Source organism: Pogoniulus pusillus, chromosome 36 (assembly GCF_015220805.1).
Source record: "Pogoniulus pusillus isolate bPogPus1 chromosome 36, bPogPus1.pri, whole genome shotgun sequence".
Classification (NCBI taxonomy): Eukaryota; Metazoa; Chordata; class Aves; order Piciformes; family Lybiidae; genus Pogoniulus; species Pogoniulus pusillus.
Genome location: NC_087299.1, coordinates 1,105,383 through 1,132,411, shown reverse-complemented (window position 1 = coordinate 1,132,411; position 27,029 = coordinate 1,105,383). Strand labels below are relative to the sequence as shown.

Genomic DNA, 27,029 nt, shown 5'->3' with positions numbered 1-27,029 from the left:
CGGCGCGGGGGAGGCCGCGGGGGAGGCTGCGGCGGCGGCGGCGGCGGAGGGGCGCGTGCGGGCGTGGGCGGCGGCGCAGGCGGCGCGCGGGCGGCGCGTGGCGCTGGTGACGTCGGGCGGGACGCAGGTGCCGCTGGAGGCGCGCGCCGTGCGCTTCCTGGAGAACTTCAGCAGCGGCCGGCGCGGGGCGGCCTCGGCAGAGCGCCTGGTGGGCGCCGGCTACGGCGTCTGCTTCCTGCACCGCGCCCGCTCCGCCTTCCCCTGGGCCCGCGCCCTGCCGCCGCCCGGGCCCGCGCTGCTCGACGCCCTCCGCCTCAGCCCCGGCCCCCCGCCCTGCGTGACCGCCGACCCCGCCGCGCTCCCCGCCCTGCTGCCCGCCCTCCGCGACTACCGCCGGGCTGCCGAGGATGGGGCGCTGCTCGCCATCGAGTTTACCGGGCTCACCGAGTACCTGGCGCTGCTGCGAGCCGCCGCCCGTGCCCTGGCGCCCCTCGGTACTGGGAGGGGACAGGACCGCCCCTGCTAGACCCGGGGCGGGAGGGTGCAAGGTGACCGCAGCGCCTGTGGTGCCAGGCCGGAGGGGACGAGGCGGGCCCGGGGCCCAGGCGCTAGAGTACGAGGTGGCCCCGGGGCCCGTGGGGTTCAGATGTGAGGGGACAGGGTGGCCCCATGGCCCACGAGGCTCAAGTAGGAGGGGTCAAGGTGGCCTCATGGCCAGTAGGGCTCAGGTGTGAGGGTCAAGGTGGCCCCGAGGCCCGTGGGGCTCAGGCGTGAGGGGACAGGGTGGCCTTGGGGCCCGTGGGGCTCAGGTGTGAGGGTCAATGTGGCCCCGGGGCCCATAGGGCTCAGGTGTGAGGGGACAGGGTGGCCCTGGGACCTGTGGGGCTCAGATGTGAGGGTCAAGGTGGCCCCGGGGCCCGTGGGGCTCAGGCGTGAGGGGACAGGGTGGCCCTGGGGCCTGTGGGGCTCAGATGTCAGGGGACAGGGTGGCCCTGGGGCCCGTGGGGCTCAGGTGTGAGGGGACAGGGTGGCCCTGGGGCCCGTGGGGCTCAGGTGTGAGGGTCAAGGTGGCCCCGGGGCTCATGGGGCTCAGGCGTGAGGGGACAGGGTAGCCCCAGGGCCCGTGGGGCTCAGGTGTGAGGGTCAAGGTGGCCCCAGGGCTCATGGGGCTCAGGTGTGAGGGTCAAGGTGGCCCCAGGGCCCATGGGGCTCAGGTGTGAGGGGACAGGGTAGCCCCAGGGCCCATGGGGCTCAGGTGTGAGGGGACAGGGGTGGCTCTGAGCTTCAGCCTCCCCAGCATGAGGGTCTGGCTGGCCCCGGGGGTCTGGGGAGGCTTGAGGGGGTGAGGTGATGCCAGTGGGTCACTGAGGAAGCCACCGGTGGCACTGCCCTGTTCAGGATGGTGCAGTGGGTGATGGGGGAGTCTCTTGAGGGGGCCTCTTGGTTTCTCTAGTTGGTGGGATTGGGGGGCTCCGGTCCATCCTGGGCATCTCTGGGATGGCAGAATGAGGCTCCTGGTCTGTGCCAGTCATGGTGGGTGACAGAGTTGTTCCTTGCAGGCTCCAGGGTCATGTTTTACCTGGCTGCTGCTGTGTCAGATTTCTACATCCCAGCCTCAGAGATGCCTGAGCACAAGATCCAGTCCTCAGAGGGGCCTCTGCAGGTGAGGCACCCTGGGCATGGTCCCCCTTTGGTGTCCTCTCTTCCTCTCCCAGAGCCCTGTCTTGGTGTCCTGCCTGGGGAGCAACAGCGAACTGAGATCTGGTCCCTTCCAGCCATGGGAGCTGGTGGCCCACAGAGGGCCCAGGAGCAGTCTCTGGGTTGGTTTGCACAAGCTCTGATGAGAAGCAGAGGCCCAGGGAAGGCATCAATCCCTGCAGCAGGGGAGCACTAGTCTGGGTCACAGCAACCCCCAGAACAAATCCAGGCTGGAGAGCAGCCCTGAGGAGAAAGGCTTGGGGGTGCTGGAGATGCAAAGCTGGACAGGAGCCCACACTGAGCACTGCCAGCCCAGCCCCAGCCTGTCCTGGGCTCATCCCCAGCAGAGCAGCAGGGACAGGGAGGGGATTCTGCCCCTCTGCTGTGCTCTGCTGAGACCCCTCCTGCAGTGCTGGGGCAGCTCTGGAGCCCTCAGCACAGACAGGGACCTGCTGGAGCAGGGCCAGAGGAGGCCACAGCAGTGCTGGCAGGGCTGGGAGGGCTCTGCTGTGAGCCAGGCTGGGAGAGTTGTGCTTGTTCAGCCTGCAGAGAAGGCTCCAGGGAGAGCTCCTGGTGGCCTTTCAGTGTTTGAAGAGGCTGATGAGGAAGTGAGGGAGGGACTTTTTCTCAGGGCCTGTTGTGCCAGGCCAAGGGGAGATGGTTTGGAACTAAAAGAGGGAGCTTGAGAGTGGAGAGAAGGGAGAAATGTTTGCCCCTGAGGGTGGTGAGAGCCTGGCCCAGGCTGCCCAGAGGTGGGAGCTGCCCCATGGCTGGCACCACTGCAGGTGAGGCTGTTTGGGGCTCTGAGCAACCTGCCCCAGGTACAGCTGCCCCTGCTTGGAGCAGGGGACTGGATGAGCTCTAAAGATCTTTTCCCACTCAAACCAGCCTGGGATTCTCTGTGGACCTTCCTGGGCTGTAGCAAAACGTTTCTGCAGGTGCCCTGGGCCTGCTGCAGCACTGAGACACAGCCTGCTCGTTACCAGCAGCAGAGCTGTGCTGTGATTCCATCTCTCAGCTCATGCACTGACATTTGGACCTTTTTTGGTGAGATCTGACCAAATACCTCCTTGGCAAGCTTCCCAGTGTAAACACAACGTGATCCAAGCCTGGAATTTCCCCATCCCTCCTCCCCAGGCCCTTACTAAGCGCATTGCTATGTCTTTACTGAGACTGCTCTCTGCTGTCTTTCCCCACGTAGATCACGATGAAGATGGTGCCCAAGATGCTGTCTCCTCTCGTCAAGGAGTGGGCCCCGGAGGCCTTTGTCATTTCCTTCAAGCTGGAGACTGATCCCTTGGTCCTGATCCATAAGTCCCGGCAGGCCCTGGAGAAGTACCGGCACCAGGTGGTGGTGGCCAACGTCCTGGAGTCGCGCCGAAGCGCCGTCGTCATTGTCACCAGGGACTCGCAGACCCCCCTGGCTCTCTCCGAGGAGGAGATGGCTCAGGGCATGGAGATAGAGGAGAAAATCGTGAGCTACCTGCAGGCCCAGCACACAGCCTTCATGGGGAAGGAGGGCTGAGGAGCAGCTCTGCGCCAGGCCGCTGAGGCTGCGCTGCAGGAGCCGCATGGGAGTGAGTCTCTGTCCCCAGTAAATAAACTGCTCCACAGTGGAGCACTGTGGGCAGCTTCTGCCGTCCAGACCCACGTGGCTCTCTCCAGCTTGCTCCTGGTTCCTGTTGCTTGCTTTGAGAAATCAAAATACACTGAAGAGATTCTAAAGGACCATGCTTGGCCTGGTGTCTGAAGCCAGAAAGGAGATGTGGCCTTGGTGTCCTGGGGCTGGGAAAGCTGGGAGGTGGAAGTGGTCCAGCTGAGGTGGAGAGATGGCACTGTCTGTACCTGAAACATCTTCCCAAGGCTGCCTCTCCCAAGTTTCTTTTCCAAGATGGAGCAGTGCTTTGCAGGCAATGTTCTGGGACTGTAGCATATGACTGAGTCCAGTTCTGGAGCCCCTATTAAAAGGGGGTATGGAGGTGCTGGAAGGCGTCCAGAGAAGGGCCACAAGGACCATCGGAGGGCTGGAGCTGCTCTGCTGTGAGGAGAGACTGAGGGAGTTGGGGCTGTTCAGGCTGGAGAGGAGAAGGCTCCAAGGTGACCTTCTTGTGGCCTTGCAGTATCTTAAGAGGCCTATGAGAAAGCTGAGGAGGGACTCTTTATGCTGTCAGGTAGTGACAGGACTGGGCAGAATGGACCAAAGCTGGAAATGAGCAGATTCAGACTGGATGTTGGAAGAAGTTCTTCAGTGTGAGGGTGGTGAGAGCCTGGCACAGGTTGCCCAGGCAGGTGGTGGAAGTCTCATCCCTGGAGGTGTTTAAGGCCAGGCTGGATGAGGCTCTGTACAGCCTGATCTAGTGTGAGGTGTCCCTGGCCATGGCAGGGGGGTTGGAACTGGCTGATCCTTGTGGTCCCTTCCAACCCTGCCTGATTCTGTGGTATGACAGATCTGGTGGTCACCTGGTGTGCAGGTCAGTGGTGATGTGAGAGTGGAAAAAAGACTGAAGGAGAAAGAGGTGGTGCAAGGACAGCCCTGGAGGGAGAGTCCCAGTGGACCTGTGCATGGAGACCTCTGCTCAGAAACGGGCCATAAAATAGGTCCTGCAGCAGTGTCCCTAAAGCAGATGTCTCAGAGGTTCTCCTGCCATGTTGGGTGTCTATGGGATGCTGGCAGGGGGGGATCAGGGCAAGGAGATGTGGCATGAGTGGTGGTCTCTGTGCGTGGCTTGGGGACAAACTGGAGGAGAGGCAGGGAGTGAGGGTGAGAGAAGAAGCAGTGGGGTAGCAGTGATCAGCTCTTGGAGGAGAGTTGCCTCTTGGCAGGTTAGAACCAGGATGTTCCAGGTTCTCTCTAAATCCTGCTTCCCTGCCATTGCTTCCAAGTCTGTTTTCCTCATGCCTGCAAGAAGCAAAACATGGAATTCTGTGGTAAACACCTTAACTGCAGCTCTTCTTCTGTCTGTCCTGTGCCTGGTGACATTTTCTTCTCAGAATAAATCCACTACAAGTCTGGAGACAGCAGCACATAGGAAGGTTCTTCCCACGGTGGGAGCTCCTCCAGGGGAGAGGCTGGACCCTGTTTAAAGCCACTGAGCCCTCAGAAAGGCAGCAGAGCTGCTGGAATGTTGCTGAATTCCCTGAGCTGAGCACATGGGGAGAAGAACCCAGAGGAGCATGGGAAGAGCATGGCTGGGAGGGTCCTCGCTCCAAGAAGGACATTGAAGAGCTGGAGCAGGTCCAGAGAAGAGCAGCAAAGCTGGTGAAGGGTCTGGAGAACAGGGCTGGGGAGGAGCAGCTGAGTGAGCTGGGGGTGTTTAGTCTGGAGAAGAGGGGCTGAGGGGAGACCTCCATGAAAGGAGACTGGAGCCAGTTGGGGGTTGGCCTCTTCTAAGGAACAAGTGATAGGACAAGAGGAAATGGCCTCAGGGAAGACTTGGGTTGGATATCAGAAGAAACTTCTTCACTGAAAGGAGTCTCAAAGACTGGCAGGGGCTGCCCAGGGAGGGGGTTGAATCCTCATCCCTGGTGGTGTTCCAAAGAGGCAGAGATGTGCCAAGGGCAGAGTGAGAGAGCTGGGCTGGATGGTTTTAAAGGTCTTCTCCAACCAAAAGACTTCTGTGATTCCATGATGCTGGATGCTGAAGGATGGTGATGGTGTGGGAGGAGGGGTGTGTTCAGTGATGGAGAGCAGCCCAGGTTGGTTAGGAGTGTAGAGATCCAGGGAGAAAAATGAACTTCTAGGTGACTTGCAGGAGGTGGAGAGAAGTGGAATGGAAATTATCCTCCACTGACGTGGGAAGTGCTCCTCAGAGACATGGAAATGGGGAAGGAGGAGACAGTGGAACGTCCTGCACATGTGCTGGGCTCACTCACGAGTTCCAAGAGCTTCCTATCTTCATCTTCCAGTACGTAGTTGGTGTGTGTGTTGGGTGCTGCTCTTTCAGAGGGTTCCATGGTCTCTGTAGAGCATCTGTGACACTGGAGGAGCCTCGTGGGTGCTGTCTCACATTGCAGGAGCACAGCTGTGAAGATGACCACGTCAGGAGGGTGGCGAAGCCCAGCTTGGGGGGGACTTTGAGAACTCAAAGTGAATCCCAGCTGTCCCAGTCCATAGCCCTGTTTTGAGTGGGAGGTTGTACGAAGAGCTTCAGAGCTCCCATCCCACCAGCACCACTGGCAATGGCAGTGTTTGGGAACTTGTCCTTCTGAGAATGTGGCTGTGCTGCCGTAGGCAGGAATTGACTCCCACAGCTCCAGGACTGTCTGTTGTTTTCTGAGGTTCTCAGACTCTGCTCAGTTGAAGGAATTCAGATGTTTCCCTTTTTCATCTCTTGGACTTCTCCTTTCTCTACCATCCTCTTGCACAGTGCTGGTGAGTCAACTCAGCAGGACAGAGCCTCCTTTACTCTGTGTCTTGGCTTCGTGTACTTGCTGGGGCCAACATCTCCAAAACTTCTCTTAGGGTTTAGAAGATCAGGAAAAGCTTCAGCCCCTTTTGCTTAGTTTTTGGTGCCAGCAGAAGCATTTCAGCAGCTCCTCTGCCGGTGTGAGGGATGTGAAGGGCTGGTACCTGGGGGAGAGGAGGCCAGGGAAGCCCAAAATGCTGCCAGGTTTAGAGATTCCCAGATTGTATTGGTTTGGAAGGGACCCCCAAAGTTCCAACTTGCACAGGCTGCACAGGGACACATCAAGTCTGATCCTGAGTGTCTCCAAGGATGGGGACTCGAAGCGCACTCCTGGGCAACCTGTTCCAGTATTTCACCCCCCTCATTGTGCAGAACTTCCTCCTGATGTCCTGCCTAAATCTGCCCTGCTCCAGTTTCAAACCTGCCTCTGGTCCTATCCTCACAGACCCTTCTGAACAGTCCCTCCCCAGCCTGCCTGTGAGGCCTCTTCAGGTATTGAAATGCAGCTCTAAGGTTTCCTTGGAGCCTTCTCCAGGTTGAACAGCAGCAATTCTTTCAGCCAGTTTATAGCAGAGGTTCTGCTGCCCTCTCATCATCTTTGTGGCCTCTCCTCTGGACCCACTCCAGCAGCTCCAAGTCCTTTTGCTGAGGGTCCCATAGCTGGACCAGCCTTGCAGGTGAGGTCTCACAGAGCAGAGGGGCAGGATCCCCTCTCTCCATGTCTGGCCACGCTGCCTTGGATGCAGCCCAGGCTGCCCTTGGCCTGCTGTGCTGCCAGTGCCCAGCGCTGGCTCCTGCCCAGCTTCTCCCCGCCAGCAGCCCTAGGTTTAGGCTGCGGGGAGGACGTTTGTCCCTCCGCGGTCACCTGAAGGGGAGGCAGGAGCCTCGGGGCGCTGCCGCCGGGGGGCGTGGCGTGGGGCGGGGTTTAGGCCGTGTGGGCGGGGCCATGCGCCGGGGGCGGGGCCGGGCACGGGCACGTGGAGCCAGGCTGGCACCGCGCCGGGGGGAGCTGTTGGCCCGGCAGGGCCCCGCCGCGCTCGGCCCCTCTCGGCTCCTCGCCGGCAGAGGCCGCGGTGCCGGCAGAGGCCGCGGTGCCGGCAGAGGCCGCGGTGCCGGCAGAGGCCGCGGTGCCGGCAGAGGCCGCGGTGCCGGCAGAGGCCGCGGTGCCGGCAGAGGCCGCGGTGCCGGCAGAGACCGTTCGCCGCTGCCTGCTTGCGGAGAACGTCCACCCGGCGCCCCGGTCGAGGAGCCCCTGGGCCGGGCCTGGCCTGGCCTGGATCCGCGGACGCTCGGTTCGGGGAGATGAAAGATGTAAGGGCCGGAGATGCTCCTTCGGCTTCTGCCCGCCGCGGCCCCGAGCGCAGCCCTGCCCCCCGGTTTCGCGGTGGCAGGTTCCCGGTGGCCGCTTCCCCTTACGGGCTCTGCAGCCCCATTCGTCCCTGCGGGGCACCAAAGCACCCGGCGAGCACCCCCGGAGCCGGGGCTGACAATCCCCCGCACTGCCTGCACCGCCAGACCTCCACCCCCTGCCACCTTCAGGCCTTTCGGTCACCTTTTGAACACCCCCAGGTGTACCCAGCACCAAGCAGCAGCATCCTGCCAATGTTTGAGGTCCTGTGGGTATCAGGGCACCGGGAGCCATTGGTGCCCACAACCTGCTGGCCAGGTGCTGGCAGCTGCGCTCAGCTCTGCCTCTGTTTCTCTGCTCCTAGGTGGAAAGCTACGTGGGTGACTTCTGTAAGCTGATGGAGAAGTGGGATGCTGTCACCTGAGGAGGAGAGCGAGCGGCTGAGGCTGGAGCTGGTGCAGCTGCAGCAGGGTAATCCTCTTGCTCCAGAGCATGGGCCCAGGTGCTTTGGCAGGGTGTGTGCAACAGAGCTGCTCTTGGACAGCAGAAAAAAGATGTTCACTGAGAGTGGTCAGGGGCTGGGATGAGCTGCCCAGGGAGCAGGTGGAGTCACCCACCCTGGATGTGTTTCAGGGCCGTTTGGATGTGGTGCTTGGGGCAATGGTTTAAGGTGAATCTTGCAGAGTAGGGCTGTGGGTTGGGCTTGGTGATGCTGAGAGGCTTTGCCAGCCTGGCTGTGCCTGTGACTCTGTGAAGCTGCTGTGAGAGCAGAGCAGAGCAGCGTTCCTCAGTGAGCCCTGCTAGAGCAGGGGCAGGGGCTGCTCTCTGGGAGGGTGGCAGAGGTGTCAGGAGAGCTTTGTTGGTTCTGGTTTGCTTTCACTGGGTCGGGCAGTTCCTCAGTGTGTGGCTCCCTGGTTGCACTGAGCATCTTCCAAAGGGTGTTTGAAGAGCAGAGGTAGTGGTGCTGTTTGTCTTCCAGCTCTAAATTGTTCAACAGTGACTCAGGAGCGATTCCAGTACCTGAAGGGGCTACAAGAATGCTGGGGAGGGACTTTTGAGCAGGGCTGGGAGTGACAGGACAAGAGGAAATGGCTTTGAGCTGGAAGAGGGGAGATTGAGGCTGGAGATGAGGAAGAAAATGTTGAGAGTGAGGGTGGGGAGAGACTGGCACAGGTTGCCCAGGGAGGCTGAGGCCTGGAGCCAGGTTGGCAGGAGGTGTCCCTGCCCATGACAGGGGACTGGAACTGGATGGTCTTTGAGGTCCTTCCACTCTAACCTATTGCCTTCGGGACCATCACTGGCGGCGAACTCTGTTGCTGCTTCTCCTCCCTTCCCACGAGGTGGCAGGCGAAGGACACAGATCCCCACATCTCTTTGCTCTGCTTTCCTGCTGACGGCTCCGCTGCCTCGGACTGCTTTCGTCGTGCAGGAGTTCTTGTGGTGGTCGAGCAATGATTAACACTCAGCTGGAAGCAGAGCTCCGTGCTGCTGCCCCTGCCGGGTCACTAACTGCGAGCCAGGCGTCCCCCCAGCAGTGCTGCTGACCCGGCAATGCTTCTGGAGGAGCTTGTTTGGGATGCCGCTGGCAGGCTGGGGCTGTTGGGACTCCTCCTGCTCTGGCTGAGGTCTTTAGCTGCTGTCTGATCACTGCCTGACCTGGGCAGCGGAGGGAGCTCTGCCTGCCAGCAGGCTGCCCCTGCAGTGAAGGCTGCAGCCTGCTGTGCTTTGGGGTGCTGTAGGTTGCTTTCCTGAGGGATTGGCCTTTTGCTTCCCAGCTCAGGCTCCTCACAACAAACATCACACAGAGCAGGTGGAGCTGCTGCTTTACCTGCTGCATGTCCTCCAAGACTGCTGTCAGGCATTTGCCTGCTCTGGGTCTCTAATCATAGACTCCCAGACTGGTTTGGGTGGGAAGGGACCTGCAAAGCTCGTCCAGTCCAACCCTTGCACTCAGCAGGGACAGCTGCACCTGGGGCAGGTCGCTCAGAGCCCCAAACCTCACCTGCAATGGTGCCAGGTGTACAGGGTTAACACTCCAGGGAGTAACCCTGAACCTGACCCTATGGGTCTTGACCCCTCCCCAGGGGTGGGTCTGAACACCACCAGGTGATGGTTAGCTCACTGCCCCCTCCTGTCCCATAAAAGCAGGGGGGCTTCCTCTTTCACTCCTCTCTGCTCCCTGCCTCGGTCTTACCACCACCACCACCACCTGTTCCTGGCTTCTCTTTGGTTTCACCACGTGGCCAGCACCCGGGAGGCAATCAGAGCCCTCACCAGCAGGGTCAGAACCCTCACCAGCAGGGTCAGAGCCCTCACCAGCAGGGTCAGGCTGTGTTGATGCATTGTGCATTTGCTATTTTCCCTTCCCTGACCAATCGAGTGAGACTGATTTGTTTGGGTGTGCTCACCTTTCCTCTCTCCCTACTTCTAATTCCTTTCTTTTGGGAAAGGATGGGGAAGAGGGAAGGGCACTCTAGAAATTGTTATTGGTTCTATCAAATTTATTGGAGTCTCTGGAAATTCAAGTTAGAACCAAGACACCAGGGCTGGGGCAGCTCCCACCTCTGGGCAGCCTGGGCCAGGCTCTCACCACCCTCAGGGGCAAACATTTCTCCCTTCTCTCCACTCTCAGGCTCCCTCTTTTAGTTCCAAACCATCACCCCTTGGCCTGGCACAACAGGCCCTGAGAAAAAGTCCCTCCCCCACTTCCTCATCAGCCTCTTCAAGCACTGCAAGGCCACCAGGAGCTCTCCCTGGAGCCTTCTCCTCTGCAGGCTGAACAAGCACAGCTCTCCCAGCCTGGCTCACAGCAGAGCCCTCCCAGCCCTGCCAGCACTGCTGTGGCCTCCTCTGGCCCTGCTCCAGCAGGTCCCTGTCTGTGCTGAGGACTCCAGAGCTGCCCCAGCACTGCAGGAGGGGTCTCAGCAGAGCACAGCAGAGGGGCAGAATCCCCTCCCTGTCCCTGCTGCTCTGCTGGGGATGAGCCCAGGACAGGCTGGGGCTGGGCTGGCAGTGCTCAGTGTGGGCTCCTGTCCAGCTTTGCACCCCCAGCACCCCCAAGCCTTTCTCCTCAGGGCTGCTCTCCAGCCTGGATTTGTTCTGGGGGTTGCTGTGACCCAGACTAATGCTCCCCTGCTGCAGGGATTGATGCCTTCCCTGGGCCTCTGCTTCTCATCAGAGCTTGTGCAAACCAACCCAGAGACTGCTCCTGGGCCCTCTGTGGGGCAGGACAAGATGAAAGTCTTGAAGCTCTACTTCCCTTTTACTTTTTGCTGGGCAATGGTAGGGACAAGGTGGTGCTGCAGGTCAGCCTGGAGACTGGGCTGGGGAAGGGCCTTCATGGAAAGGCAGACTCTGTCTGCTGAGGTTGAGAACTAAAATGTGGCAAGGCAGTAACAGGGGAGGGTGGTAGGGAGCTTTGGGCAGTCTGGGGATGATATCAACTTCAGGTGGGGAAGGGCAGCTGAGCACAGAGGCTGGCACAAAGGAGGGGCCTGACTTGTGAGTTGTGGGGGGCAAGTAGATGGCATCAGCAGATCCTGCTGGTGGTGACGGTCAAGAGTCCCAGCACTGGAGAGCTGAGAGATTGGGAAGGGAAAGGATAAAGACCTGGGTGGATGCAGGAGAGCACTTAGGTGAACTCTCAGGGCTGAGAGAACCTCTTCCAAAAGCAGCCAAACAGGGAAGAGCTCTCAGGTCTGAGCATTGCTGGGAGCAATTCCATATGCCAGAAGCTCTTTGTGATGATCATAGACTGGCCCAGGGTGGCAGAGACCTCAGAGATATCTCCTCCAACCCCCCTGCTGTGGGCATGGACATAGAATCATAGAATCAACCAGGTTGGAAGAGAGCTCCAAGCTCATCCATTCCAACCTAGCACCCAGCCCTATCCAGTCAACCAGACCATGGCACTCAGTGCCTCATCCAGGCTTTGCTTCAACACCTCCAGGGACAGTGCCTCCACCACCTCCCTGGGCAGCCCATTCCAGTGCCAATCACTCTCTCTGCCAACAACTTCCTCCTAACATCCAGCCTATACTTTCCCCTGGCACAACTTGAGGCTGTGTCCCCTTGTTCTATTGCTGGTTGCCTGGCAGAAGAGGCCACCCCCACCTGGCTACAACCTCCCTTTAGGTAGTTGTAGACAGCAATGAGCTCTGCCCTGAGCCTCCTCTTCTCCAGGCTGCACACCCCCAGCTCCCTCAGCCTCTCCTCATAGGGTTTGTGTTCCAGGCCCCTCACCAGCTTTGTTGTCCTTCTCTGGACACCTTCCACCACCTCAACATCTCTCTTGAATTGAGGGGCCCAGAACTGGACACAGCACTCAAGGGGTGGCCTGACCAGTGCTGAGTACAGGGGCACAAGAACCTCCCTTGTCCTGCTGCCCACACTGCTCCTGATGCAGGCCAGGATGCCACTGGCTCTCTTGGCCACCTGGGCACACTGCTGGCTCAGCTTCAGCTACTATCTACCAGCACCCCCAGGTCCCTCTCTGCCTGGCTGCTCTCAGCCACTCTGGCCCCAGCCTGTAGTGCTGCTTGGGGTTGTTGTGGCCAAAGTGCAGAACCCTGCACTTGGCCTTGTTCAGTCTCATCCCCTTGGCCTCTGCCCACCCATCCAGCCTGGCCAGGTCCCTCTGCAGGGCTCTCCTACCCTCCAACAGCTCCACAGCTGCTCCTAGCTTGGTGTCATCTGCAAACTTACTGCTGCTGGACTCAATCCCCTGCTCCAGATCATCTCTCAACTTGGCTGCTCAAGGCCTCATCCACCCTGGCTTTGCCCCCCCCAGTAAAGGGGCAGATAAAAAATGGTCAAATATTCTAAACAATGCTGAAGCTGAAATGCTAACAAAGTCAGTCCCTGCTGACAGGTTTCCTTCTTGCCTGGGCTGGGCTGCAAGGGTTACTGCTGAGAGCAGCCTCTCTGGTGTCAGCCTGGGTGGTGGAGCTGAGCTGCTCCTCATCTGCTGCCTCTGCCCTGCTGCCTATTTTCCTTCCCTCGAGGCAGTTCAGGACGTGTGCCTGATGCTTTGTGTCAAACAGGGCTGGGTGTTTGTGGAGGGCAGGTCAATAACTCCTGTGCTGCACAGCCAGAGCCCTGCAGAAAATCAGCCCCATGGGGCTGGGGAGGGGCTGCCTGGCCTGGCTTAGGAAGTGAGAAAGACCAAAGAATGGGGGCCTGAGCATGGCTAACAGCCTCCAGAGTCCCAGCATGGACAGAGAGTGGCTTCTGTGGTGGGGGTGAGGGCACCCACAGGCCTGCTGGAGAGCAGCCCCATGGAGAAAGACCTTGGAGTGCTGGTGGGCAGCAAGTTCTGCATGGGCCAGCAATGTGCCCTTGGGGCCAGGAGGCCCAATGGCATCCTGGGGGGGCACCAAGAAGAGTGTCTAGCAGGTCTAGGAAGGTTCTCATTCCCTTTTACTCTGTCCTGGTGACACCACACCTGGAATGCTGTGTCCAGTTTTGGGCTCCCTGGTTTGAGAGAGACAGGAACCTGCTGGAGAGAGCCCAGCTGAGAGCTGTGGGGGTGGCTGGGGGAGTTGAACATCCCTGCTGTGAAGAAATGCTGAGAGCCCTGAGGGTGTTTAGTTTGGAGAGGAGAGGGCTGAGAGGGGACCTCATCAATGTCCATCAATATCTAAGGGCTGGGGGTCAAGAGGAAGGGGCCAGGTTCTGTTCAGTGGTGCCCAGTGATAGGACAAGGGGCAATGGGCACAAGCTGGAACAGGAGGTTCCACCTCAGGGTGAGGAGAGACTTTGGTGTGAGGGTGCTGGAGCCCTGGAGCAGACTGCTCAGAGTGGTTGTGGAGTCTCCTCTGAAGAGATCCAAGACCCATCTGGATGTGTTCCTGGGTGCTCTGCCCTGGGTGACCCTGCTCTGGCAGGTTGCTCTCTGGAGCTCCCTTCTGACCCCCAACATTCTGTGCCACCAGGGACCTGTCTAGTGCTGAGAAGCTGCAGGTGTGAGGCACCTCTGGAGATTCAGAGCTGGCTGCCAGAGGAGCTGCAGGAGACCATTCCATGGTGTGTTGGATCCAGAAAGAAAACCATGGAATTGTTTGGGTTGGAAGAGGCCTCCAAGACCACCCAGTCCAACCATCAGCCCAGCACCACCATGGCCACCAAACCTTGTCCCCAGGTGCCACGGCCACACCTTTCTGGAACCCCTCTGGGGCTGGGGACTCCACCACCTCCCATGAACCTGTTCAGTCCCTGCAGTTTCTCCTCCTCTCCAACCTAAACCTCCCCTGGGCCAATTTCAGGCCATTTCTTTTCCTCCTATCACCTGATACTAGGGAGCAGAGCCCAACCCCCACCTCACCCCAGCCTCCTCTCAGGGAGCTGGAGAGAGCAATGAAGTCTCCCTCAGCCTCCTCCAGGCTCACCACCCCCAGCTCCCTCAGCTCCTTCTCCCCAGCCCTGTTCTCCAGACCCTTCCCCAGCTTGGTTGTCCTTTTCTGGACCCTCTCCAGCCCCTCAGTGACTGCACTGAGAGGTCCAAAACAACCCAGGGGTTGACCTGTGGCCTCCCCAGTGCCCAGTACAGGGACACTGGGCAAGACTGGGAGAAGACTGCAAGGGCAGGGGGCAGGGGGGCTGGGGGCCTTCAGTTCCCTGTGAGCTCTGCAGAGTGCCCCTGCAGCCAGCTGCTTTGTACAGGAACACTGCAGGTTGGCCATGTTTGACCTCTTCACTGAGCAGTTTGGGTCTCTAAGCAGGGGGGTGGTGGAGGGGACACCCCAGGGCGTTTTCCATCCATGGGGCTGGACAGAGTTGGCTGCAAAGTGCAGAGTGGAAACATGGCATTGATTACAGCCTCTGGGTGTGCTTCTGCTGGGTCCCCTGGGAAGTGCAGCCTGTGGAAGTGAGGGGGAGGCTGAGCCAGAGCTCTGCATCTGTCCTGTGCAAGAGAAATGTCTGCTCAGGCTGGCAGAGCTGGGGGGGTGCAGCCTGCAGAGGAGAAGGCTCCAGGGACACCTCAGAGCTGCTGCCAGTGCCAGAAGGGATCCTGCAGGAAGGCTGCAGAGGGACTTGTGCTGAGGGGGTCTGGAGGCAGGCCAAGGGGAATGGTTTGGAGCTGAGGCAGAGCAGGGTTAGAGTGGAGCTGAGGAAGAAGTTCTTCAGTAGGAGGGTGGTGAGAGTCTGGCAGAGGCTGCCCAGGAAGGCTGTGGCTGCTTCCTCCCTGGTTGTGTTCAAGGCCAGGTTGGATGAGGCTTTGAGCAGCTGAGTGTAGCTGAGAGGTGTCCCTGCCCATGGTGGAGGGTTTGGAGTTGATGAGCTCTGAGGTCCCTTCCAACCAGAGCCATTCTGGGATTCTGTGGTTGTTCAGCCCTGTGTGAGCAGCAGATCACAGCTCACAGATGTCAGGGGTTGGAAGGATCCCAAAGAGCTCATCCAGTCCAACCCCCTGCCAGAACAGGACCAGCCTATATAGCACAGATGACAGAGGAACACATCCAGACAGGCCTGGAAAGGCCCCAGAGAAGGAGACTCCACAACCTCCCTGGGCAGCCTGTGCCAGGGCTCTGGGACCCTTCCAGGCAAGAAGTTCCCCCTTGTGCTGAGCTGCAACCTTCTGTGCTGCAGCTTCCATCCATTGCTGCTTGTCCTGTGCCAGGGAGCAGTGAGCAGAGCCTGTCCCCCCCTCCTGCAGCCTTCAGGTACTTATAAACATTGATCAAATCCCCTCTCAGTCTCTTCTCCAGACTGAGCAGCCCCAGGGCCCTCAGCCTCTCCTCACCAGCCATGCCCTCCACTCCCCTCATCATCCTCCTAGCCCTTGGCTGGACCCTTTCCAGCAGATCCCTGCCCCTCTTCAACTGGGGAGCCCAAAACTGACCTCCCTGCCAGGCAGTCCTTAGGCAAACAGTGCTGCTGCTCCCAGCAGTCAGAGAGCATTTTGTGTCTCTCCTCCCAGAGCACTGCTTGTGTCCTTTCATGTTTCTGTCTGCTTCCTCTCAGGGCCTGCTGACTCTCTGCTTTGGTGTCCCCAAATAGCAGCAAGGGGATAACCAGGCTGGTGGAACCTCTCTGCTGGCTGGAGAAAGGCTGCTGGGGGCTGGTGAGGGACCTGGGGACAGTTTTTCTCAGGGCCTGTTGTCATGAGCTAGGGAGTGGTGATTTGAAAAAGAGAGAGCTTGAGAGTGGAGAGAAGGGAGAAATGTTTGCCCCTGAGGGTGGTGAGAGCCTGGCCCAGGCTGCCCAGAGGTGGGAGCTGCCCCAATGCTGGCACCATTGCAGGTGAGGCTCTGAGCAACCTGCCCCAGGTGCAGCTGTCCCTGCTGGGAGCAGGGCTTGGACTGGATGAGCTTTGCAGGTCCCTTCCCACCCAAACCAGTCTGGGAGTCTATGATTAGAGACCCAGAGCAGGCAAATGCCTGACAGCAGTCTTGGGGGAGGTGTTTGACACAGAGGGTGGTGAGAGCCTGGCCCAGGCTGCCCAGAGAGCTGGGAGCTGCCCCATGGCTGGCACCACTGCAGGTGAGGTGGTTTGGGGCTCTCGTACCTGCTGAGTGCAGGGAGTTGGACTGGATGGGCTTTAAAGGTCCCTTCCCTTGCCTGGCAGCCAGGAGGTGGATCTGAGCAGAAGCATTGGGCCAAAGTAAGATGCTGCTAAGTCATGAGGGTGCTGGAACCCAGACTGCTTAGGGAGGTAGTTGGAGATATTCAAGGTCAGGCCTGGCAGGACTCTGGGCAACCTGATCTAGTGAGGATGTCCCTGCTGGTGGCAGAGGGATGAGCTTTGGAGGTCCCTTCCAGCCCAGGTCATTCTGTGCCTCTATGATTCTCCCCTCACCCCCATCCCCCTCAGCCCCTCCTCAGCCCCAGCTGCTCCAGGCCCTGCTCCAGCCTCGCTGCCCTGCTCTGCACAGGCTGCAGCCCCTCAGTGTCCTTCCTGCAGTGAGGGCCAGAGCTGAGCACAGCACTCGAGCTGTGGCCTGCCCAGTGCTGAGCACAGGGGATGGGCACCTCCTGGCCCTGCTGCCCACCCTGCTTCTGGCCCAAGCCACCATGCCAGGGGCCTGCTTGGCCAGCTGGGCACTGCTGCCTCTGTGCAGTGAGTGCCAAGCAGCAGCCCCAGGTCCCTCTCCAAGCTGCAGCTTCCCAGGCACACATGCCCAGGTCTGGAGCTCCCCATGGGGTTGCTGTGACCCAGGGGCAGGACCTGGCCCTTGGCCTTGCTGAGCCTCACCCAATGAGCCTTGGCCCATGGCTCTGCCCTGTCCAGACCCCACTGCACAGCTTCCCTAGCCCCTGGCAGATGGGCACAGCCACCCAGCTTGGTGCCATCTGCAGACTCACTGAGGAGGCCTCAATGCCCTCACCCAGATCATTGTTAAATCTTTGATTAATTAATTCTGCTGTGATCAAATCACATCATAAATTTCATGCTGCTTGTTTCTGACCCAGCTTCCCAGCAGCCCTTGGCCTGGCACCTTGTGTGCTGTGCTTGCAGGGCCGTGGAGGCCACACTGCAGAGCTGTGTTCCAGGATGTGTCTCCAGAGCAGGCTGAGGACTGTCCCAGATGATGTCATTGCTGCCCAGGCTGCTGACCTAGAACGTGGTGATTAAGCTCTGCACTGTCTGGGGGAGCATCACACTCGCTGCACAAAGCCATGGGAGGCCCAGCAGTGCCACAGGTTAATGGGTTAATTGCTGCTCTTAGCCTGGGCACTGCTCCGTGCAGCCTTTCTTGTTCTCCACTGAGCTGGCACGGAGCTGCCTCCCGGGCGGGCTGGGGGCTGGCAGCTTCCTGCCTGCTCCTGCCCTGAATGCAGCTTTCAGCTGGGCTGCTCGAGCAGAACCCACTTGTCTGAGCCGTCCTGGCTGGTGCCAAGTGCAGGGAGTGTGCAGTCACCTCCAGTCCCTCCGTGGGGAAGTGCCACAGGAGGCTGACCAGGGGCACTGGACGGGCTGGAGACGTGGGCTGAGGAGAACCTCATGGGGTTGGAAGGCAAACTGCAAGGTCTTGCACCTGGCCCAGGACAATCCTAGAATCACAGAATCACAGAATCAAGCAGGTTGGCAGAGAGCTCCAAGCTCAGCCAGTCCAACCTAGCACCCAGCCCTGGCCAACCAACCACACCATGGCACTCAGTGCCCCAGCCAGGCTTGGCTGCAACACCTCCAGGGACGGTTACTCCACCACCTCCCTGGGCAGCCCATTCCAGTGCCAGTCACTCTCTCTGACAACAACTTCCTCCTAACATCCAGCCTAGACCTACCCTGGCACAACTTGAGGCTGTGTCCCCTTGTTCTGTTGCTGGCTGCCTGGCAGCAGAGCCCAACCCCACCTGGCTACAGCCTCCCTGCAGGCAGCTGCAGACAGCAATGAGGTCACTTCTGAGCCTCCTCTGCTGCAGGCTGAACCTCAGTCCGGGTTGGGGGTGATGAGACTGAGAGCAGCCCTGCAGGGAAGGACCTGGGGGCTTATTTCTCCAGCCTGAACACCCCCAACTCTCCCAGCCTGGCCTCACAGCAGAGCCCTCCCAGCCCTGCCAGCATTGCCATGGCCTCCTCTGGCCCTGCTCCAACAGGTCCCTGTCTGTGCTGTGCTGAGGACCCCAGAGCTGCCCCAGCACTGCAGGGGGTTCTCTGCAGAGGGGCAGAATCCCCTCCCTGCTCCTGCTGCCCATGCTGCTGGGGATCAGCCCAGAACATGGCTAGGGGTGGGCTGGCAGCACTTGGTGCCAGCTCATGTCCAGCTCTTCCCCATCAGCACTCCAGGGTAAAGAGGGAGAGAGTGTGGTGGCAGCTGGGGTGGGGGAAGGGCAGAGCCAGGCAAGGTGTTGTATGTGTAGCTACTATGGGCTGGCTCAGTGTGAGGAGCAATGTGGAGCTTGCTTGAGCTGCTCCTGGAGCATGGTGCCAGTCCCCTAGCAGGCAGAGCTGTCAGTGCCTCAACCTTCCCCACTGTCCCTGCAGCTCTACTGTCACAGGTTCCTCTCTTTTGAACCACACAGCAAGATTCCTGCTCCCCTGCAGCCTGTCCACATGAACCAGCACCAAGCCTCTGCTGATGCTCAGGAAGCTGCACATCATGAATGGTTTGCACCTTGGCTCTAAAGAGCTGAGAACTCAGAGAGCATTCCTCAGAATCACAGAATGCAGCAGGTTGGAAGGGACCCCCAAAGCTCATCTTGTCCAACCCCCTGCAGCCAGCAGGGACACCTCAGCTAGAGCAGGCTGCACAGGGCCACAGCAACTCTGACCTTGAGTGTCTCCAGGGATGAGGCCTCAAGCACACCTCTGGGCAGCCTGTGCAGAGCTTCCTCCTCATGTCCAACCTAACTGTGCCCTGCTCCAGTCTCAAACCACTGCCCTCTGCTATCCCCACAGGCCTTCTGAACAGTCCCTCCCCAGCCTGCCTGGACGTCCTCTTCAGATGTTGCAATGCAGCTCTGAGGTCTCCCTGGAGCCTTCCCTTCTCCAGGCTGCACAGCCCCAACCTTCCCAGCCTGTCTCCATAGCAGAGGTCCTGCAGCCCTCTGATCAGCTTTGTGGCCTCCTCTGGACCCTCTCCATCAGGTCCAGGTCTCTCTTGTGTAGAGTGCCCCAGAGCTGGCCCCAGCCCTGCAGGAGAGGTCTCCCAGAGCAGAGCAGAGGGGCAGGATCCTCTCTCCCCATCTCTGCCCACCCTGCTTGGCATGCAGCCCAGGCTGCCCTTGGCCTTCTGTGCTGCCAGTGCCCATTGCTGGCTCCTGCCCAGCTTCTCCCCCACCAGCACCCCCAAGGCCTTCTCTGCAGAGCTGCTCTCAACCTCAGCCTGCCCCAGCCTGGGTTGGTACTGAGGACTGTCCTGACCTAGGTGCAGGTTCTTGCACTTGGCCTTACTGAGCCTCCTGAGAGTCTCCTTGACCCACTTGTGCAGCCTGCCCAGGTGCCTCTGGATGCCCTCCAGTCCTTCAGGCTCATGTACCACACCCCTCAGCTTGGTGTCCTCTGCAGCCTTGCTGAGGGTGCCTCAGTGCTGCTGCCTGCAGCCTGGATGAAGACACTGAGCAGCTCTGGTCCCAGTGCAGAGCTCTGAGGGACACCACTTGTCACCTGTCTCTGTCTGGACACTGAGCTGTTGACCACTACCCTCTGGATGCAGTCATCCAACCACTTCCTTATCCAGTGGACATTCCTGCCCTGTGTGCCTTGGCCTGAGGAGCCTGGTACCACCTGGGCATGGGTTGTGAGGCTCACAGGTCCTTATGCTGCCCTGGCAGCTCATGCACAGCACTCAGACCCGGGGAAACCTCCTGGGCAGCCTCCAAGCCCAAGCTGTAGGTGGTTCAGAACCTTCCAGTGCGAGGCAGGCAGGGAGCACTCTGCTGCCTGCATCGATTGCTGGGGATGGAGCCAGCCTGCTGCTGCTGCTGCACATCCTGCACGGGCTGCAGCCTGCCCCTGGCCCCAGTGGATCACAGCCTGCCTGGGGAGATCTCTGCTTGAGGAGCTCCTCAAGAGTCAGACTCTCATCTGACAGCCTCTCCAAAGGGTGAGTAAGGCTTTGGTGCTTGTGGAGTCTGTCTGCTCAGTTACCCTGTCCATGCTCCTGTGCAAAGTCAGCTCTAGAGCATCTCAGAGGCTTCCCAGTGCCTTGTGTCCTTATGTCTTCTCCTCCCAACCAGCTCCAGCACCAACTGCTCTCCAGAGAAATTGGCTTTCTAAGACAAACCTACAAGGAACTCCCTGCCCCTGAGGTGGACCTGCCCCACAGCAGTGGAGCTGTGCTCAGTGGTAAGCTGCAGCTGCTTGCTTGCTTTGAGGGGAGCAGAGAAGATGGCTCCTGGGTAGTCTGGGTCCCAGTTCCTGGCTCTTTGGTGCTTAGAGGCTTTAAATTGTGTGCTGAGCTGTCTCCTGGTGGTTTTGTGTTTGTTTGTTGGATTTAACTTCTCTCATTCTGGAGAAGAGGAGGCTGAGAGGAGACTTCCTTGCTCTCTACAGCTCCCTGAAAGGAGGTTACAGCGAGGTGGGGGTTGGGCTCTGCCTCCTCTCCGGTGATAGAACAAGAGGAAATGGCCTGAAATTGTGCCAAGGGAGGGTTAGGTTGGAGATGAGAAACAATTTCTTCCCTGCAAGGCACTGCCAGGTCAGGCACTGGCACAGGCTGCCCAGGGAGGTGGTGGAGTCTCCATCCCTGGAGGTGCCAGGCTCTCACCACCCTGGTGCTGAAGAACTTCTCACTCAGCTCCGCTCTAACCCTGCCCTGCCTCAGCCCCAAGGTGCTGCAGAGCTGTGTGCTGTGACTGGAACACCAGAGCACAGCTCCCTCCTCCTTATCCTGGTGGAGCTCAGCCCTGCCAGTGCTGGGGAGGAGGGGTGGGTGGGTGGAGAGAGCAGGGTGAGTCCTGCTCTTTGCAGGTGGAGAAGGTCCAGGGTGTTCTGAGGGCTGGTGGTTGCAAAGGGCTCTGCAGCACGAGGGACACTTGGGCTGAAGGTCTCCTGGAATGTATTTGAGGTCACAAGACTGGAGCTCTGATACCAAAATCCTTGTTTGAAACTGGCTTTGGGTTGGGAGTGTTGCCAGGCTGGGCCCAGCATAGTTTGGGTTGGACATGAGGAACAGTTTCCTTCCCTTAAGGGTTGTCAAGGCCTGGCCCAGGCTGCCCAGGGCAGGGCTGCAGTCCCCATCCCTGAAGGGGTTTCACAGCCTTGGAGATGTGGTGCTGAGTGCCATGGTTTGGCCCTGGCACTGCTGGGTTAGGGCTTGGATTGGATGACCTCAGAGCTCTCTTCCAAGCAGAACATTTGTGTGGTTCTCTGGTTCTGCCCAAGAAAGCAGAAGCAGCTCTGCTGTGGCCTGAGAAAGCTCCAACTGGAGCTGAGATTTCCTGTGCCTGATGTTAAGCTGAGCAGTGTTTGTTCACCTTCCCTGCAAGGGGAGCTCTCCTCCCAGGGGCTTTGGGGAGTTCCAGTGTGCAGTGGGACCCCTTTCCATCAGTGAGCCCTGATGTGAACATCTGCTCCTGTTCCTTGCAGCCAGGAGACAGCTGGGGTGAGCTGCAGGGGGCATGGACTCAGCCTCCCAGGGTCGATGGTGCTCCCTGGCTGTTCCACAGACATTGCTGCTGCACAGGGCTGGCACAGCAGTCATACACTTGTTTGGCATGGAGAAGCCCTCCAAGGTCACCCAGTCCAACCAGCAACCCAGCCCCACCATGGCCACTGAACCCTGTCCCCAGGTGCCATGGCCACAGGTCTGCTGAGCACCTCCAGGGATGGGCACTCCACCACCTCCCTGGGCAGCCTGTGCCAGAGCCTGACCACTCTTGCAGCAAACAAATTGTTCCTCATGGCCAACCTAAACCACCCCTGGAGCAACTTGGGGCCATTTCCTCTCATCTTGTTACTTGTGAGAAGAATCCAACCCCACCTGGCTCCAACCTCCTTTCAGGGAGCTGCAGAGAGCAATGAGGTCTGCCCTCAGCCTCCTCTTCCCCAGACTGTCCCCCTCCAGCTCCCTCAGCTTCTCCTCCCCAGCCCTGATCTCCAGACCCCTCACCAGCTTGGTTGCCCTTCTCTGGACCTGCCCCAGCCCCTCAATGTCCTTCTTGGAGTGAGGGCCCAAACCTGACCCCAGGACTGGAGCTGTGGGCTCAGCAGTGCTGGGTTCAGGGCTGCTGTGTTTGCAGCAAGCTTCAGTTCTCTGCTGAAAGGGAGACCTGAGCCTGTTGGGGTTCTTCAAATCTTACTCCAAGCTGTCCCTGAACACCTGAGGTGAGGCATTTGCTGTGACCCAGAGGTAAAGACAATCTCTGGGATAATTTTGGAGAGGCTGTCCTGAGGCTGCAGTGCTGTGGAGCCTGAGCTCCTTGCCTAGCAGAGGAGGAGGAGGACCCCTCAGGAGTCAGTGCTGGCACCAGAGCTGTTGGACATCTTTGTCAGTGCCATGGGCAGAGCAATGGAGGGCAGCCTCAGCATGTCTGCAGATGGCACCAAGCTGTGTGGCACAGGTGAGTTGCCAGAGGGCAGGGATCCATCCAGAGGGACCTGCACAGGCTGCAGAGCTGTGCCCAGGCCAAGCTCATGGCATTCAACAAGGCCAAGGGTAAGGTCCTGCACCTGGGTGGGTGCAGTCCCAAGCACAGCTCCAGGCTGGGTGGGGAATGGCTGAGAGCAGCCCTGAGGAACAGGCCCTGGGGGTCTGGGGTGAGGAAAAGCTCAACCTGAGCCTGCAGTGGGAGTGCAGCCCAGAGAGCAACCCTGTGCTGGGCTGCAGCCAGAGCAGTGTGGGCACAGGGCAAGGGAGGGGATTCTGCTCCTTGGCTCTGCTCTCCTCAGACCCCACCTGCAGTCCTGGGGGCAGCTCTGGAGCCCCCAGCACAAGCAGGACATGAAAGTGTTGGAGCCAGCCCAGAGGAGGCCACCAAGATGCTGAGAGGGCTGCAGCAGCTCTGCTCTGAGCACAGGCTGAGAGAGTTGGGGCTGTGCAGGCTGGAGAGGAGAAGGCTTGGAGGAGACCTTGGAGTGGCCTTGCAGGATCTGCAGGGGGCTCCAGGAGGGCTGGGGAGGGACTATTGAGAAGGTCTGGGAATGGCAGGAGGAGGAGGAGGAATGGGTTGGAAGTGTCAGAGGGGAGCTGGAAAGTGGATGTGAGGAAGAAGTTCTTTGCAGGGAGGGTGGTGAGAGACTGGCACAGGTTGAGGGTGGTGAGACACTGGCAGAGGTTTCCCAGGGAGGTGTTCAGGACCAGGTTGGATGAGGCCTTGAGTGACCTGTTCTAGTGGGAGGTGTCCCTGCCTATGGCAGGGGTTTGGAACTGGCTGAGCTTTGGGGTCCCTTCCAACCTGAGCCATGCCATGGTTCCATGTGCCAGAGGTGTGGGAGCTCTCTGTGCTGTCACATGCACAGGGACAGGAGTGCTGTAGCCCTGCTCTGAGGTTGGTGGAGGGCCAAGCTGCTGCTGCTGAGCTGTTTTGCTGCTGTGTGCAGGCAGGACAGAGCTGCAGAAGGCCATGGAGCACAGCAGCAGGCTGGACAAGGAGATCCTGGCACTACGGGCACGGGTGCAGGCACTTGACCTGGAGAGAAAAGCCTTCCTTGATCTGGTGAGTACCCAGCTCCTGCTCTGCTCTGGCACCACTGAGTGCCAGCAGGGTCAGCAGTCCCAGCTCAGCCCTGCTTCTCCACCTGCCCTGCCTGGCATTGCCTCAGGGCAGGGTTAGGTTGGACACAAGGAACAATTTCTTGGCTGCAAGAGTGGTCAGGCACTGGAGCAGGCTGCCCGGGGAGGTGGTGGAGTCTCCATCTCTGGAGATAGTCCAAGCCCACCTGGATGTGTTCCTTTGTGAGCTGAAGTTGTGCCAGGGGAAGCTTAGGTTGGATGTGAGGAACAATTTCCTCCCTGCAAGGCACTGCCAGGTCAGGCACTGGCACAGGCTGCCCAGGGAGGTGGTGGAGTCTCCATCCCTGGAGGTGTTCAGGAAGTGTGGCCATGGCACCTGGGGCTGTGGTTTAGTGGCCATGGTGGGGTGGGGCTGGGGCTGGATTGGATGATCTTGGAGGGCTTCTCCAACCCAAACAATTCTGTGTTTGTGTGATTCAGCTCTGTAAGGGCATTAAAAATCCCAGAGTGGCTCAGGCTGGAAGGGAGCTCAGAGCTCATCTACTCCAACCTGCAGCCATGCCCAGGGACACCTCTCAGCTAGAGTCAGCTGCTCAAGGCCTCATCCAGCCTGGCCTTGAACACCCCCAGGGAGGAGACATCCACAGCCTCCCTGGGCAGCCTGTGCCAGGCTCTCACCACCCTGGTGCTGAAGAACTTCTCGCTCAGCTCCACTCTAACCCTGCCCTGCCTCAGCTCCATCCCTGGAGGTGTTCAAGGAACCTGTGGCCGTGGCACCTGGGGCCATGGTCTAGTGGCTGTGGTGGTGTTGGGTTGCTGGTTGGAGTGGGTGCCTTTGGAGGGCTTTCCCAACCAGACAGCTCTGTGATTCTCTGCCTCTCCTCCTCGTTTCCATAGCAAGTGTTTCCAGAGCTGCCCTTCTGAAGTTCCATGGCTCATGGAGTGGCAGCCTCTGGGAAATGGGCAGAGAAACACCTCAGGAGGTGCTGGAACATGTCCAGAGAAGGGCAACAAAGCTGGTGAGGGGCCTGGAGCACAAATCCTATGAGGAGAGGCTGAGGGAGCTGGGCCTGTTTAGCCTGGAGAAGAGGAGGCTCAGGGGTGATCTTGTTACTGTCTACAACTGTCTGAAGGGGCATTGTAGCCAGGTGGGGTTGGGCTCTTCTCCCAGGTAACCAGCAATAGAACAAGGGGACACAGTCTCAAGTTGTGCCAGGGTAGGTCTAGGCTGGATGTGAGGAAGAAGTTCTTCCCAGAGAGAGTGATTGGCATTGGAATGGGCTGCCCAGGGAGGTGGGGGAGGCACCGTCCCTGGGGGTCTTCAAGAAGGGACTGGCTGAGGCACTGAGTGCCATGGTCTGGTTGACTGGATAGGGCTGGGGGATAGGTTGGACTGGATGAGCTTGGAGCTCTCTTCCAACCTGGTTGATTCTATGATATGATTCTAAAGCAGCTGCTGATCCTGCAGCCCTGCTAAGCCTCTGCTCTCTTCAGTGCAGAAGAGGATGAGGCCCCAGAGAGCATGGAGAGAGCTGTGCACACCCAGCCCCAGCGTGTGGCCCCCAGATCCCTGTGCTGCCTGCTGCTTGCTGGTACCAGAGGTTGAGAGAATGTCCCAGCCCCACTGCCATGGGCAGGGACACCTCCCAGCAGCACAGCCTGCTCAGGGCCTCATCCAGCCTGGCCTTCAACACCTCCAGGCAGGGCACATCCACAACCTCCCTGGGCAACCTCAGTCTCCTCACACTCACTCTCCAGAATTTCTTCCTCATCTCCACTCTCACTCTCCCAGCTCAAAACCATTGTCCCTTCTCCTGGCACTCCCAGCCTTTGGCAAAAGTCCCTCCCCAGCTCTCCTGCAGCCCCTTCAGGCACTGGAAGTATGCTCTGAAGTCTCCCTGGAGCCTTCTCTTCTCCAGGCTGAACAGCTCCAACTCTCAGCCTGTCCCCATAGGGCAGGTTCTGCAGCCTCTGATCATCTTTCTGCCTGGGAGTTAGAGCCAGCAGGCTGAGGAGCAGGCTGAAGGGCAGGCTGAGGAGCAGGCTGAAGGGCAGGCTGAAGGGCAGGCTGAGGAGCAGGCTGAGGAGCAGGCTGAAGGGCAGGCTGAGGAGCAGGCTGAGGGGCAGGCTGAAGGGCAGGCTGAGGGGCAGGCTGAGGAGCAGGCTGAGGAGCAGGCTGAGGAGCAGGCTGAAGGGCAGGCTGAGGAGCAGGCTGAGGAGCAGGCTGAAGGGCAGGCTGAAGGGCAGGCTGAAGGGCAGGCTGAGGAGCAGGCTGAAGGGCAGGCTGAAGGGCAGGCTGAGGAGCAGGCTGAGGAGCAGGCTGAAGGGCAGGCTGAGGGGCAGGCTGAAGGGCAGGCTGAAGGGCAGGCTGAGGAGCAGGCTGAAGGGCAGGCTGAAGGGCAGGCTGAGGAGCAGGCTGAAGGGCAGGCTGAGGAGCAGGCTGAGGAGCAGGCTGAGGAGCAGGCTGAAGGGCAGGCTGAAGGGCAGGCTGAAGGGCAGGCTGAGGGGCAGGCTGAGGGGCAGGCTGAAGGGCAGGCTGAGGAGCAGGCTGAAGGGCAGGCTGAGGAGCAGGCTGAAGGGCAGGCTGAAGAGCAGGCTGAAGGGCAGGCTGAGGAGCAGGCTGAGGGGCAGGCTGAAGGGCAGGCTGAGGAGCAGGCTGAGGAGCAGGCTGAGGGGCAGGCTGAAGGGCAGGCTGAGGAGCAGGCTGAAGGGCAGGCTGAAGGGCAGGCTGAGGAGCAGGCTGAAGGGCAGGCTGAGGGGCAGGCTGAGGAGCAGGCTGAGGAGCAGGCTGAAGGGCAGGCTGAGGAGCAGGCTGAGGAGCAGGCTGAGGGGCAGGCTGAAGGGCAGGCTGAGGAGCAGGCTGAGGAGCAGGCTGCCAGCTGGCTCTAGCTGGATGCCCAGGGAGACTGACCCCATCCCTGCTCTTTGCCCCACTGGAGCCTTACCTGTGCAGGACCACCAGGTCTGTGGTGTGAGTGAATCTGTGTGAGGGCTCTGCATGTGCCTGTGGGTGTGGATGGAGGCTGAAGAGCTCCTTGGATGGATCCCTGTGTGCTGCTGGGCACCCTTGAGGAATACAGGATTATGTCTGTGTCTGCAGAGTTATAAATGGTTTGGGCTGGAAGGAACCTCCAAAGCTCATCCAGTCCAACCCCTCTGCAGTCAGCAGGGACATCCTGCACTAGAGCCCTCACACAGATTCACTCACACATCTTCAGGGATGGAGCCTCAGCCACCTCCCTGGGCAGCCTGCTGCAGTGTTCCAACACCATCATGGTGCAAAACTTGTTCCTAAAGAACAAGAAGGTTGTGGAGGCCTGTCCCAGGCTGCCCAGGCTGTGGTGGAGTCCCCATCCCTGGAGGGGTTTCAAAGCTATGGGGATGTGGTGCTGAAGGCCATCTGGGTCAAGGCAGCCCCAAGCACCAATATAGGCTGGGTAGAGCCTGGCTTGAGAGCAGCCCTGGGGAGAGGGACTTGGGGTGCTGGTGGATGAGAAGCTCAACAGGAGCCAGCAGTGG

At 59.6% G+C, this 27,029-nt stretch overlaps 2 protein-coding genes across 3 annotated transcripts in view; both read left to right on the top strand.

The window, feature by feature from the left end:
• Window positions 1-410: 410 nt before the first annotated feature.
• Window positions 411-3,427, top strand: PPCS (phosphopantothenoylcysteine synthetase). Of its 2 annotated transcripts, none has more exons than XM_064172004.1 (3): window positions 411-494; window positions 1,560-1,663; window positions 2,900-3,427. In XM_064172004.1, exons 2-3 carry the CDS (start codon window positions 1,571-1,573, stop codon window positions 3,221-3,223), a joined length of 417 nt encoding a protein of 138 aa, XP_064028074.1. In that variant the 5' UTR covers window positions 411-494; window positions 1,560-1,570; the 3' UTR covers window positions 3,224-3,427. The 2 variants fall into 2 exon arrangements, with proteins under 2 accessions (XP_064028074.1, XP_064028075.1); XM_064172005.1 differs by having other exon boundaries at window positions 463-548.
• A 16,655-nt stretch (window positions 3,428-20,082) lies between these two features.
• Window positions 20,083-27,029, top strand: part of CCDC30 (coiled-coil domain containing 30) — a 42,521-nt gene continuing 35,574 nt past the window's right edge. The window contains exons 1-2 of the mRNA XM_064171857.1: window positions 20,083-20,182; window positions 23,378-23,493. Of these exons, the coding sequence (XP_064027927.1) occupies window positions 23,401-23,493 (93 nt within the window). The 5' untranslated portion in view covers window positions 20,083-20,182; window positions 23,378-23,400. The remainder of the gene's footprint in view (window positions 20,183-23,377; window positions 23,494-27,029) is intronic.